At 41.3% G+C, this 14,044-nt stretch overlaps 1 protein-coding gene across 8 annotated transcripts in view; it reads left to right on the top strand.

The window, feature by feature from the left end:
• INVS (inversin) overlaps positions 1 to 14,044 on the top strand; it is a 234,669-nt gene that overhangs the window by 5,182 nt on the left and 215,443 nt on the right. For 4 of the 8 annotated variants that reach the window (XM_045005795.1, XM_045005803.1, XM_045005800.1 and 1 more), the window contains exons 2-3: positions 4,531 to 4,708; positions 8,213 to 8,348. In XM_045005795.1, the coding sequence (XP_044861730.1) occupies positions 8,243 to 8,348 (106 nt within the window). In that variant the 5' untranslated portion in view covers positions 4,531 to 4,708; positions 8,213 to 8,242. Of the gene's footprint in view, positions 1 to 4,530; positions 4,709 to 8,212; positions 8,349 to 14,044 lie in introns of those variants that run through there. The other 4 variants (XM_045005806.1, XM_045005801.1, XM_045005802.1 and 1 more) reach the window with 3 other exon arrangements.

Here is a 14,044-nt window from a genome sequence, read left to right as displayed (position 1 = left end):
TTGAAAGCTTTTCAGATTAGTTTTTCAGCTATATCAGAAAATGAATGATTGTTAGGTTATTTCATTTACCAAAGGTAATTGAAGCAGATATTTATGAAGTCATTGGGAGGCGAACTATCTCCAGTTCAACAGGTTAATCATTAATATTTGGAGGATTTTCTTATGCTGTATTAGGAGGAGAACATCACCAAACATACATTTAAATTGTTTTATTTAACTAAAACAACAACGCTATGTATTCTGGATTTTTTTCTTCAAAAGAAAATATTTAATATTTTAACAAAACAAGAATATGAATTTTTTAATTTAATTAAACATTCAAGTTTTTTTAAAATCAGGTTTGTTTTTGTTAAAATTGTTAACTAAAATAGTTACATGAAATATTAAAAAAAAAATTAAATTGACTATGTCAGTCAGGTCAACATGAGAAACTTAAAAGATTTGCTTCTGCAGCTAACTCCATTGTTTTCACCTTCATTTTCCTGTTTGTTCATAATCTGGAAAAGAAAAACAAGCTTTCCTGCTTTTTCAGGTCCCAAACGATTTCTCAATTTGGAATGAATTAGTCCAAAGGAGGAAAATATTCTTTCAACACCGACAGAAGAAGCTACTGCTGTTAAAAATGAGATTATTACTTCAAGTCTCTGAATCCAAGTGCTTAAGTGACTTCCACCAGTTCACTGGTGTGACTTTCTTTAAAACATCATCAGCAAACATATATTTCTTGAATGGTTCTTATTCCCAAACTGGGTCTCTTTTACAGCCTGCTGCTATTATAGGTTTTCCTTTCTAGTGAGAGAATGGTATGATAGATCTCAAATCAATGAAGGCTTCACTCAGAAAGACCTCAAGACTTCTTGAATATGCTGCTCAAACAGTTTCACTTTTGTTTCTACTGCTTGTCCCTCCCTCCTCACATTTATCTCCAGACTTCTTCTTGTCCAGATCTATTCCGCCCCCAACAATCTTCTATTCATTGAACTTTTTGAAACTTTGCACTTTTAGAGAGACGTAAGGGATTGACTCTGTACACAAATTTGCAGAGGGACAATAGGGTTGAGGGCTGTTATTTCTCAATGCTGTACATTATTTAAAAACATTTTTGCTGTTAACAAGCATGTTATCTCTGGAGACACAAATCCACAGTTTGAGAACTGCAAAACTAAGCATCTCTGATGGTATCTTCTAGACTGAGCGTAGAGTCCCATTGAGTAGATAGAAAGATTAACCTAAATAATCTATACAGAAGCCCATAGGATTGGGTTCTTAATCCATGAACTATTGGAATTCATTTACAAATATGTTCTTAAACATGACATAAATAGATTGTCTCATACTATAGAATTAGAATTTATAATCCTTATTCCATGAGCTATAATGTATCTTAATTAAAACTATCTTTAGATAGGTTTTTTCCTCAAAAAGCATTTTATCAAAAAAATCTTTTTTAAAAAAAAAAATCATTGGTTTTTATCCACCTTGTTAATGACTTAGATATTGGCATCCAAATATTCATGTACATCACTCATAATAATAATAATAATTGGAGATATACCTATCTCCTAGAACTGGAAGGGACCTTGAACGGTCATCGAGTCCAGCCCTCTGCCTTCACTAGCAGGACCAAGTACTGATTTTTGCCCCAGATCCCTAAGTGGCCTCCTCAAGGATTGAACTCACAACCCTGGGTTTAGCAGGCCAATGCTCAAACCACTGAGCGATCCCTCCCCCCCCGTAAAAAGTTGTACTAAGAGTAGCTCGTGGAAAGCAAATATAGCAGGGAGTGTATATTGTCCTTCTGTAATTGAGAATTTAGGATAGGTTGTCTCATAATAAATGCAATCCATTAGAGCAGTGTTTCAGTTACTTTCCTGACCTTGCTTCTCAGTGGCACTCCAGCTCATCTCTCCTGATATTGCCAATGTCTGGTGATGTGTTCTAAATAGATGTCCCTTGATTACCTGATGGTGTCAGATACCATGAGTTGTCACATCAGCTGAGCATAGCGCTGACTGATTCCACATTCCCGCAACACTTGCTTGTTACTAGGATCCCATGCACCCAGGACTCCAATAATCAGTGTGTGTTTGAACCTCGTAACTCCTAGTTCTGAAGGCATTGGCCAGAGGGACGTATTTCTCCACTTTTTTGAGCTTGAGTGTCGGGGTGGCCGGGGTCCTGTTCTGAAATGGAACTGTGGTGTCCACCATGAGGATCTTCTTCTGTTCCTTTTTAGTGATGACACTGTCCAGTTGCAGTTGACTGTCCATTCCTGGGATATCGGAGTTCACTGCAATGTTCTCTACAGTTAGCAGGATGGCTTTGACTAGGTGATCTTGGATGGCATTGTGGCACAGCTGCCAGGCTCTGGAATAGGGCTTGCAGCTACACAAGACGTAGGTGGTGTCTCCCAGTAGGCAAATCGGGTGAAACTGCCCCCGGGTAGGAAGTGCTTGCTGGCATCCCACTTGCACCTCACCTCGAAGGCCTTGCAGTGGTCTGGCTTCCGTCTTAGGTTTTCCATGTACTGTCCACAGATGGCATCCTTCAGGGTCCTCCAGCATAGTTCTAGCTCTCCGAGTGATGGCTATACATTCTGTATTCTTGATCCGTGGCACCAGGACTCCCAGCTCCTGACGTTCCTCATGCCACAGCCAGTGAACTGTAAAATGAACATCTAGATAGTAGGTATGTCCATGCAAATAATGCCTGCTTCTGAAGTCTTTTTCCCCCAGTTCATCACTAGATGTCGAGGAGAGCTTATTCAGTTGCTACTTACACTTGTATCACTCCCTCTGCATAATTCTTAGCATAAGTTGCTTGCTCACATGCGCCAGTTCCTTGTATTTCTTTTTAAATGTATATTTTTTGCTAGAGAATTTTATAAAGAAATTTTTGCCTGTACTACCACTGGGTGAGCTAAACCATTTTTAGCCTCAATAGGAGCCATATTAGAGGCAGGACTCCTGTGTCTGCATCCATTTTCATTGAGCAGCATGAACTAAAAAAAAAAATCACTTACTGGGGTTTCCCCTCCTGCTTCTTGCTCTCTGGAGAGGGACGGCAGGGACTGGATAGACACCTCCAGAGTGGAGAAGAGTTCTTGACTTGCCACCCCACCTAGAGACTCCACTGTGGACCCCCATATCGTCCTCTAACTCCACTTCTTTGTCCATGACCTTGTCCTCTGGGCTAGCTCCACTTTCCACTGCCTCCAGCACCACTGAAGTATCCACAGGACTCTTGGTGGTGGAGGTGTGGTCACCACTGAGGATAGCGTCCACTCCTTATAGAAGCAGCTGGACTCTGGTTCAGCACCGGAGTGACAGTTTGCCTCCCTTTCTTTCTGGTATGCTTGCTTCAGCTCTTTTATCTTCGCTCTGCACTGCACCATGTCCCAATCCTAGCCCTTTTTACACAAGTCACGAGAAATCTGCCCATAGGTATAGAAATTACTATGGCTGGAGTGCAGCTGGGACTTGACAGCCTCCTTTCCCCATATACTGAGCAGATCCAACAGCTCCGCATTAGTCCAAGCTGGAGAATGCTTACCACATGGAGCTTCCGTAGTCAGCTGGGAAGATGTGATGTGAACTCACCACGCCAAACAAACAGGAAGTGGAATTTTAAAAATTCCCAGGCCTTTAAAGTGGGAGGAGCGGATTGTTTACCTGGCTGCAGGCCAGCAGAGACTGAACTGCTGACAAGAGTGGTCAGGATGGGCATTGTGGGACACCTCCTGGAGGCCATTTACGGTGACAAAACCAAGTGGTGTCAACACTGACACTTTGTTGCTAAAACTTTGCTGCAAAAAGTGCTATGTGTCTCATTGAGGTGGTTTTGTCACCAAAACAGGACAGTTTTGTCAGCAAAAGTCACATTGTAGTGTGTACACCTCTGTTGTTTTGTTGAAAAAAGGTGCCTTTTGCTGACAAAACTGTAGCGTAGACAAGGCCTTGCTGGCAGGCTGTGTTCCCTGTTAGCTGCGCGCTGGAGCGGCCGCCAAGGAGTGATTGAAGTGCCACACAGCCGATTAGCAGAGCTGTTCACATCCAGCTGGCAGTGTGTATTCAGGTGTCCCTCCCCCTGCTGCTTCACATTGCTCCTGCCTGCTGTCTTGGAGCCCCTGATGCTCCTGGGACCCTCCTGCTGGCTATGCAGAGCAAGGGGAGGAGGGGAGTGCTGATGCCAGTGTGCCATCAAGTTCCTTCATGGAAGAAGAATTTTGTGGGAGACAATTGTAGAAATTTAGGAGACACTATTTCTCTCTTCCCCTCCCTCCCGGGATGATTTATTATGCATTAACTAATATAATCTGTGTGTGTCTTACAGCTGTGTACAAAAGCCATCACTATGGTATATGAGCACCTCCCAATTTATTAGATTGGCATAGCAAGGTCCTTAGTGGATTTCATAGGTCTTTCCCCTTCCCCAGTGAAAGGAAGATGTAACTGTGTTAGGCCTTTTATCTTTTTGTGGCCTTTTGGGGCATTGTTGGAAAAGAGATACTGGAACTCTTTTTTTTCACAGGAGCAAGAAGAGAAACTCGCAAGGGGAAATGTATCAAAGGGCAGTTAGTTCTCCGCTAACTCAAAGAAGGAAGTCAGTCGCCCTCTGAGTAACATCCATTATCAAATATGAATGTGATCAACTTTAATAAATCAGAAAACAAGAACAACATTTTCAGCAGTCCTATCCTGCGTGCAAGGTCCAAGTAGACTATATATCCCGCTCTAAGTCAGATGTTGCATTTGCATTGTTTTTAAAAAACTACGAGTTTGGTGGTACCTTAAAGACTAACAGATTTATTTGGGCATAAGCATCTGAAGAAGTGTGGTTTTTTACCCACGAAAGCTTATGCCCAAATAAATCTGTTAGTCTTTAAGGTGCCACCGGACTTCTTGTTGTTTTTGTGGATACAGACTAACACAGCTACCCCCTGATACTTAACACCATTGTTTTTAAAGGATACAGTAATCTCTTCTCTCCGTATTATTCAGGTTTTGTTTATTTACTTTTTCCCTAGACTGGTATATAATTTCCAAGTCTCAGTTTCTTTGTCAGGCAAAAACTCAACAGCAATAGCTGCAGGTCATCTTAGTTTGTATTACATTTTTGCCTAAATATATGTTACTGGATGTAATTTGTAGGAAGTCAGGAATGTAGCTGATGAAGAAAGCCATGGGGCTGGAGGAGAGGCAAGGGTTAAGTGACAGACCTTAGAATCAGCTGGGGAGCAGTTATTACATAGAGGAAAACCATTGCTGGGCATGGATCAATAGCCAAGTTGCTACACAGGGAAGGGCCTCCTCTGTGTATTGTTTAAAAGACTGCAAAATAGAATTTAAAGACTGCTTCAGTATTGCCAACTCCAAGCATTCAAAAATCATGAGTCAGGCCCCCCAAGATTGTGATATTAGCTTAGAAATCATGAAATTAAATATATATGCTGAGATCAGCTCTGTGTGGGAGGAATCAGCTTGTGCACACCTCCTTTGAAGTATAAACCCAAAATTAATATTGTCTTGTGCTGTATAGAAAGATCTGCTCAGTGCAAACTTATAAAAATTTGCACTTTCCCTCAATGTAGAGAGAGAGTGATGCACAGCTTTTTGTCCTTCTCCCCCCCCCCCAAATGAATTGCACAAACTGGGTTTTGAAATGACCAAGAAATATGTTTAACTACAAATGATACGTTTTAAGTGATTATAAGGGATCGCAAACAGAGCAAAGCAGATTACTCAGCAAATAAAATAAAACATGCAAACTAAACTTAATACACTAAAGATACAGGTTACACACAGTAATTTCTCACTCTAAATGTTGTTTAGGCATGTTGTAGAGTTTCTGCAGCTCAGAGTTCCAGTTATGTCTCTTTACAGGCTAGACTCCTGTTGTCAGCCTGGACTCAGCCCTGGCCTTCCCTTAGCTTCGTTCCTTGGTTTCTTTAGGAGCTTTCCACAGTCTTCCTTCTCGGGTGGGGAGGCAACTGGAACGCTCAGATTGCCTTGCTTCCCAGCCTTAAATAGAAATTACTTGAGGTGGGAAGCCTTTTTTTCCTGTGGAAAAAGTACCAGCAGTGTCCCAAGGTAGTGCCACCTGGTACAAAATATCACCACATGACCTTGCAGTGTTAGGGAAACTATGAGACAAGGTTTATTTTGGCAATTGATCTTTGATTATCAGCAGGTAAGTATGCCCAGTGGTCTGTGATGGGGTGTTAGATGGGGTGGGATCTGAGTTACTACAGAGAATTCTTTCCTGGGTGCTGGCTGGTGAGTCTTGCCCATGTGCTCAGGGATTAACTGATGGCCATATTTGGAGTCGGGAAGGAATTTTCCTCCAGGGCAGATTGGCAGAAGCCCTGGAGGTTTTTCGTCTTCCTCTGTAGCATGGGGCAAGGGTCACTTTCTGGAGGATTCTCTGCAGCTTGAGGTCTTCAAACCACAATTTGAGGACTTCAATAACTCAGACATAGGTTAGGGGTTTGTTATAGGAGCGGGTGGGTGAGATTCTGTGGCCTGCATTGTGCAGGAGGTCAGACTAGATGATCATAATGGTCCCTTCTGACCTTAAAGTCTATGAGTCTATTTGCAAGGTCCACAGGAAGGAACTCCTAGGAAGATGGGGGATCTGTATCTTCAAAGACTCATTGTCGTGTCCTAATGGCTGATTGACTGATGGCTTACTGTCTGGTGGGTGTTTCCCAAGCACATACCCACACAGTTGTAATTGTTACATAGGCAGTGTTCCTAACTCCAGATACAGAAATGATACATGCATACAAATTGGAGAAACACACTCAATAAATCGTAACCTTTCCAATGATACCTCACATGACCCATTTTGCATAAAGCATATCTTAGTTATGCCATATTCATATCATAACAAAAAACACAAAGTATCATGAAATTTGTGATTAAAATTACAAGAATTGGCAAAGCCTTTGCTTGTTGCTTTTCTGCAACAGGAACGGACTGAAAAATTATGTTGTTCCCCTCCTGGAGCAAGACCCTGTTTTGTTTACCTTTCGGAGTAGGAGGAGATTTGGAGACAGTTTACTTTTTTAATTCAGCCGTCTGAAGGATTTGGATTTCTCTTTTAAAGGTTCCAGGAATTGCGGCTGTTTAAAATTCTTGAAAAATTAGCTGTATTCTGGGGTCTTCTCTAGGGAATGGGGAATGTGAAGGCCAATCTTAGGAGGACAGGGAAATATGGAGGACCAACCCTAGACTACTGCCTTGGCATAGAGACTGATTGGAACCCTAGTGTGGAGGGTGGACAGAAGTTGTCCTTTTTCCCTAGTAATAAGAAACTGTGATAAAATGACCCCATGACAATATCCATTAGACCAAATACTCATAAAGTATGAAATATAGCCATAATTTAGAGTATATTCACTAGATTCTTTAATATTGTCATACATGAATTGAGAACACAATTTTAAGAATTAATTTTCTTGGGAGAGCTTGAGAATATTGTTTCTTGTATAAGGACAATTGAGTAATATGCAGATGGTTGGGGTACTTTCTATTTTAATTTTAAAATATCCTGAATCCTACTACCCTTATGTAGTATGGAGGCAGTGCACTATACTGATTATTGCATGGATCTGGGAATCTAGGTTAAATTTCCAATTATGTTACTGATTGTGTGTGACATTTTGGCAGGTAACAACTTTTTTCTATACCTGAGATTCCTGACCTGTAAAATGGGGATATTACCATCTTTGTAGAACACTGAGGTCCTTTGGCAAATGGATCTATATTACTAAATCCCAAGAGATAATTTTAACTTGGACTAATATGGTTATGTTTACTATTTGTGACAAATGTTAAGTAAGGATGGTTGGTGCCAGGCTTCTGTTAGTGAATCAAGCAGGTAAAATAAAATTCTTAAATGCATTCTGTTCAACTGTAGATGAATACATATTGTATGCTATTTGGAGAGTTCAGCTAAGAGTCTCAATTGGTGTTTGGTTTATTTTTCAGGCAACAAGACTATTACAGACATCTCTAATGTATGGCTTGTCTAGTTGAGCCTAAGTTACAGGTTTTTGTTAACACATAAAGCGGAACACTTTTTGTTTTTACAGCACAATCTAACCACTTTAACATTATATTAGTCGCCTTCATATGCAATTTTAATCATGTAATTACATTTTGATTTGTACAAAAATATATATTTTTTACTAAAAATGTTGTTGGTGCAGATCCAGCCTGTGACAATACCTGGGAAGAGTATGAATGTTTCAGAGAACTGGCTGTTCAATGGTTCCTCATTAGCCTCTCAAGTTCATGCTGCTGCTATTAATGGAGATAAGGGTGCCCTCCAGAAGCTAATAGCAGGTAAGTGTACTCTTTATAGATGCATTTCTCAGGTGTCTAAAATTGGCAGCTTTTCACTCCAGTATTTAACTTCCAGTATTATTGTCCTTGTTCTGATCCTAAGTGGAAGTATGCTCTTAGTAATACCTGTAAAAATATGCAGTCCTATTTTTATTATCTATTGTCTCTGATATAATTAAATAATATTAAATAGAAAATTTATCATAGCGATTAAATAACTGTGATCTGACCAAGGAGGCACATTGGTTTAAAACACCTGTTTTGGGAAATTTAACATTTTGACCAAATTCCCCTTTGAGTGAAATTTCATGTGGTTATACTCAACAAAGGTGACTAAATTTCTGGAAAGTTTGGTAAAGTTCTCTCCAATTGCTTGAGTCACCTGAATGTGTGGAGAAGCAATGTTTTATTACTACACAGAATTTCAGAAAAATAAACCAAAACCCTATTTGTTACTTAAGTTTTGGTAGTGTTCTAGGTTATTTCCAAACAGTTGAAGACACAAGGCAAAATTCTGGTCTCATTGAGTTGAATGGAACTAAGATTTCACAGTATCAGAGGGGTAGCCGTGTTAGTCTGGATCTGTAAAAGCAGAAAAGAATCCTGTTACACCTTATAGACTAACAGATGTTTTGGAGCATGAGCTTTCGTGGGTGAATACCCACTTTGTCGGATGCATGTAGTGGAAATTTCCAGGGGCAGGTATATATATGTAAGCAAGAACCAGGCTAGAGATAATGAGGTTAGTTCAATCAGGGAGGATGAGGCCCTCTTCTAGCAGTTGAGGTGTGAAAACCAAGAGAGGAGAAACTGCTTTTGTAGTTGGCAAGCCATTCATAGTCTTTGTTTAATCCTGAGCTGATGGTGTCAAATTTGCAGATGAACTGAAGCTCAGCAGTTTCTCTTTGAAGTCTGGTCCTGAAGTTTTTTTGCTGCAGGATGGCTACCTTTAGATCTGCTATTGTGTGTCCAGGGAGATTGAAGTGTTCTCCTACAGGTTTTTGTATATTGCCATTCCTAATATCTGATTTGTGTCCACACTCCCTCTCTGGCCAACAGCATACAGTTTGCAGTTTGTTACTTTTTAAATAACTTTGGAAATGGATTCATTTAAATTTTGAAATGTAATTGTTGTTGTGGGCTTAGGGCTCAATTCTCAGAGGTGCAGAGTAATTGCAACACCTGCTGAGACTGTGGGAGTTCCATTTGCTCAGTACTTCTGAGAATAAAGCTCTTGGGCCTCTGAGGATAAGTACCTTGGAAAGACCAAAGAATTTAGTTAATATTTTTGTTGTTAACTATCAAATGTGCAATACACCTTTACATTATTAGTAATACTTGTTAGACTAACAGTTTAGTTGGAGATATAAAGAAATCACTCAATTTTTGTTGAAAATATAAAATTTACTGGCTAAATACATCTATTCATGCTACAATTTGAAAAATGAGCAATCTTCAAAACTCATTTTATTGCCTTCAGACAATGCTTATGTTTGAGGTCTGTCCCATCCATTAAAAAGCATGAGAATCGGGCAGTTTCACTATCTTAACCAGGGCAAGTGTGTAAATGTACAAAGATCTTAAATGATCTGAACAATGAAACTCTGTCTACAGTGGGAAATTAAACTGTTTTAAACAAATGGTTTTCAGAAATGGTTCCCCCTGAACCGGTATTCAAAGTTGTTCAAGTGCTAGTCGGGCAAAGATGTTATACAGTTTCAGAAAGCATGATTAAGTCTTGCTGGAGGCAGTAGTAAATTGAGTTAGGAAGTGATATTTAATAGTTTTATCTGGTTTATGTTGTCACCTAAATTGTTCTCTCTCCAGAGCCAAATAAGCAAATCATGCCCTTTTAACTAACTACAATGACCTAAGGATGAGAGCAAAGAGAAAGGAAAACAATGAATGAATTAAACTAGCACAGAGCACGGATCCTATTTACAGGCTACATACAGATCACTGAAAACCATATTTATAAATGGTTTAACTTTCTAGCATAGAAAAAGTTTGAAGGAACCACCATCAGCACTATCTGCTGTTTGAAGTGAAGATCCTTGATGGGGCTGTGTGGATTTTGGATTTTCTGACTTGGGAAAATAAGAGCTCAAAGTACACTATAGAAGTTTTTCTGCCACACGTTTGCTCCCATTCAAAACCATAGATACACTAGTGTTCATAAGTTTCTGCTTTCATCAAGTTCTCTGCAAGTAAACTGGAAAAGGTTTCTATGGGTTAGCCAAAACAAGACTGAACTTGTCAAATGACCGGGCAATTATCATTAAAAGTTGGCAGCAAAGAATTATGCACCAGTGTTGGTGAAACTATGCTTTTCTCATCTCCACAAAGCAGCAGTAAAATAGCCTTGTACTGTGTTCATTTGAAGAAACATGATACGAGTATTTGCTGTATGTTGCTGATGCAGTTTGTCACAAACAGCAGAAAATATTGATCAGAGCTGTAAACAAAGAAATAGTAGTTCTTTCAAGGACTGTTGTGTATGACCCAGATAATGTTGCTCTGGATTTCTTATGGATAGGAGGGAAAACTACAGGTTATTTTCAGCTTTCGAAGTTGCTGCAATATTTGGCAAAGAGAAGGTAAAAGTTCTCCTACTTTCCTCTTGCATTAACAGGATATGACAGACTCTGCATTTGTTGGGAGAGGGGAAGAAAACCCAACCACTTCCTGGCAAAACTGTAATGCCTGGCTTGACATCACAACAGTATTTCTTGGCTTTTCATCAGGAACTGCTGAAACTATTGGTAGATGCCTGAAGGAAATTGGGCAGTTTGTAGTATGCTTGTGTGACCATGCCAGTGCACTTGGTAGCATTACAAGGCAAGACAGTACTTGCCTTAATGTTCTAAGACTGTTCAAGATCTTTTGACAACATTCCACTAACTAGCCAGTTTTGCACAACTTCTCACAACAGCAATATGGCAGGCTGGGTAAAAGAGAACTTCCTCTTTCTATTAGGGATCCTTTTTACTCCTTTGCATGTTTCTGTTTGGTCCCCCTGTTCTAATGAGTTCATGTGAAGAAGTCTGGTTCCAGGAGTCTCAGGGTGAGCAATTTTTCTGTAAGAACAGCAATTCCTCAGATCAATGGATATTTAACCCCTTCCCTGCTTATCTTATTGTGGGAAATATACATGCCACTATAACTAAGGCTGCAAGTTTGTCATGGACTTTCTGTGCCCCCTGTGACTTCTACAGCGGCCAGTGCAGCTGGCTCTGGGTCTGCCCGAGCAGCTTAGGCAGCCCATGGGCTAGTCGCACTGGCCGCTGCTGGGGCAGTCTTGGGCCACTACCCACTTCCCCAGCCAGCAGCAGGAGGAGTTTGGGTGGGGGACTCAGGACTGGGGTGCAGGAAGAGGTGAGGGCTCTGGGCAGCGATTATCTTGGGGCGGGCTCCCTGCAAGTGGTAACATGTCCCTGCCTCAGCTCCGAGCTCTGTGCGCTGCCTCCGCCCGGAGGCGTCGCCCCCGCAGCTCCAATTGGCCATGGTTCCTGGCCAATGGGAGCTGTGAAGCTGACAGCACACGGAGCTAAGGAAGGGACATGTCACTACTTCTGAGAAGCTACATAGGGAGCCTGGCAGCCCCGCCAACCTCCCACCCCCACCCAAGCACTTGCAGTGATCCTGGGCCACCCCAGCACCTGCGGCGTCCCCCCAGGTCATCACCCAGAGTGCCCCCCACGAGCACCCGCAGCACTCCCAAGATTTAGTCAGGAATATAGTACAAGTCATGGATAGGTCATGGGCTGTGAATTTTTGTTTACTGTCCATGACCTATCCATACTTTGACTAAAAATGCCCATAACTAAAAGGTAGTCTTAAGTATAACTAAATAATGTATAGTTAAGGCTACGTTTTAGTCACGGGTGTTTTTAGTAAAAGTCACGGACAGGTCATGGGCAGTAAACATAAATTCATGGCCTGTGACCTATTCATGACTTTTAGTAAAAATACCTGTGACTGAAACTTGGGTGGGTGCTGGGGGTCGGGGAGAGTGGAAGAGGGGCAGTCCAGGAGCACCACGGATGCTGGTGGAAGGGGCCCAGGAGACCCCGCTTTGGGGGGTGCTGGGCGGCATGGCCTGGGACCCCGGCTATTCCTGGGGGAGAGGGAGGGGTCAGGTCGCAGCGTGTGGCTGGGACCCCTGCTGATGCTGGGGGCAGGGGGGTTGCTGGCAGGGCTCCCTACCCGACTCTGCGTCCCTGCAGCTCCTAGGTGGTGAAGGGGTTATGGGGCTCGGTGTGCTGCTCCCACCACAAGCACCAGCTGTTGCAGTTACCATTGGCTGGGAACTGTGGCCTGTGGATGCGAGCAGCCTGCGGCGTAAAGCCTCCCCCTCAGCTCCTTTGCCGCTAGGAGCTGCAGGGCCGTGGGAGCTGGGGAGCCCCCCACCCTGAGGTAAGCGCCCCCCTCCTACACACCCAAACTGCTGTTGCTGGCCCAGGGGCTGCCCAGTTTAGGCAGCCCCTAAGCCAGCACCAGTGGCTCCAAAAGTCACGGAGGTCACGGAAAGTCATGGAATCCATGACTTCTGTGACAGACTCGCAGGTTTATGGTATAGTACATGCATCTAAAGAAAAGATTGTAGCTCTTTTGTATTGTATGATTTGTTGACTACTATTTCATGTTGTCCAGTGTTACGTGATCATAATCCAAACTGTAAAATCCTTGGAGCGTAGGACCATCTCTTCTGTATTCTGTACAGCACATAGTCTAGATATTTAAGTACCAATGTAAAGAAAAAGATAGTTGTAAAGTAAACATCCAAGGTAGCAAAGTGGAAGTTGCCAACATTGTTTTACAAACTATACCCAGTTTGTGATGAAATTCGTGTAAAACTATGAAGTGAGAACGTAAAAGCTTTTAAGAGCCAAGGAAGAACTGCACCATCAGTTTTTGTTTCCATTGTTTATCATTAGCATAACTATTACATCCTGAATGAAGTCCCAGATTAATGACCATATAAAATAATTAGGTGAACAAGTGACAATACCCATTTCTGCTTATTGCTTTCTAATACTGCTACTGAACACTACAACTTATCACCCTGAGCAGCAATGAACAAACATTGTAAGCTTAGAAACCATAAAGAAAATAAGATGGCATTCTAATTTACTTTACTATTACACATTAAAGAACATATATATGATCTGCTGGCTTCCCTAAAATTGGTAAATGTATCACCTAAAACAATTAGAATTCATTACTTTTTTAAAACCGTGTAGTGTATGTAACTAATGTTGAAGGTAACTGTTAGATTCTAGGTTATTTTCTTTATCAAAGAGCAGCTACATGTATAACTAGGGCTTAATTTAAAAAAAACAACCAAAAATCCTTTGAGTAGCACTAACCCTAACATTTAAAAATAATTTTTAATAAAACCTTGCCAATAACCTCTTTTCATGCTGTTAGATGTAGAATGCTATAAAATTAAGTGTTAAGGCACCTAGAACTCTTTTGTTGGTGTCTTTATAATTATTTACATCTAAATAAATAAAATGCACACAAAACATGAGTTTCTCTGCACTTTGCAAGAACGATTCAGGGCAATATTCTCACCTAGGCGTTTGAGGCCTGTATTTGCACACATGAAGAATTGCATGTACACAAGTATAGGCCAGGGCTAAAAATTATCCTTTAATAGCAAAATGCTGCAGTGAGGTGGTGGTGTTTTGACT

Source organism: Mauremys mutica, chromosome 2, assembly GCF_020497125.1.
Source record: "Mauremys mutica isolate MM-2020 ecotype Southern chromosome 2, ASM2049712v1, whole genome shotgun sequence".
Taxonomy (NCBI): domain Eukaryota; kingdom Metazoa; phylum Chordata; order Testudines; family Geoemydidae; genus Mauremys; species Mauremys mutica.
The sequence above is the reverse complement of the archived record's forward strand: the minus strand, read 5'-3'. Positions and strand labels throughout refer to the sequence as shown.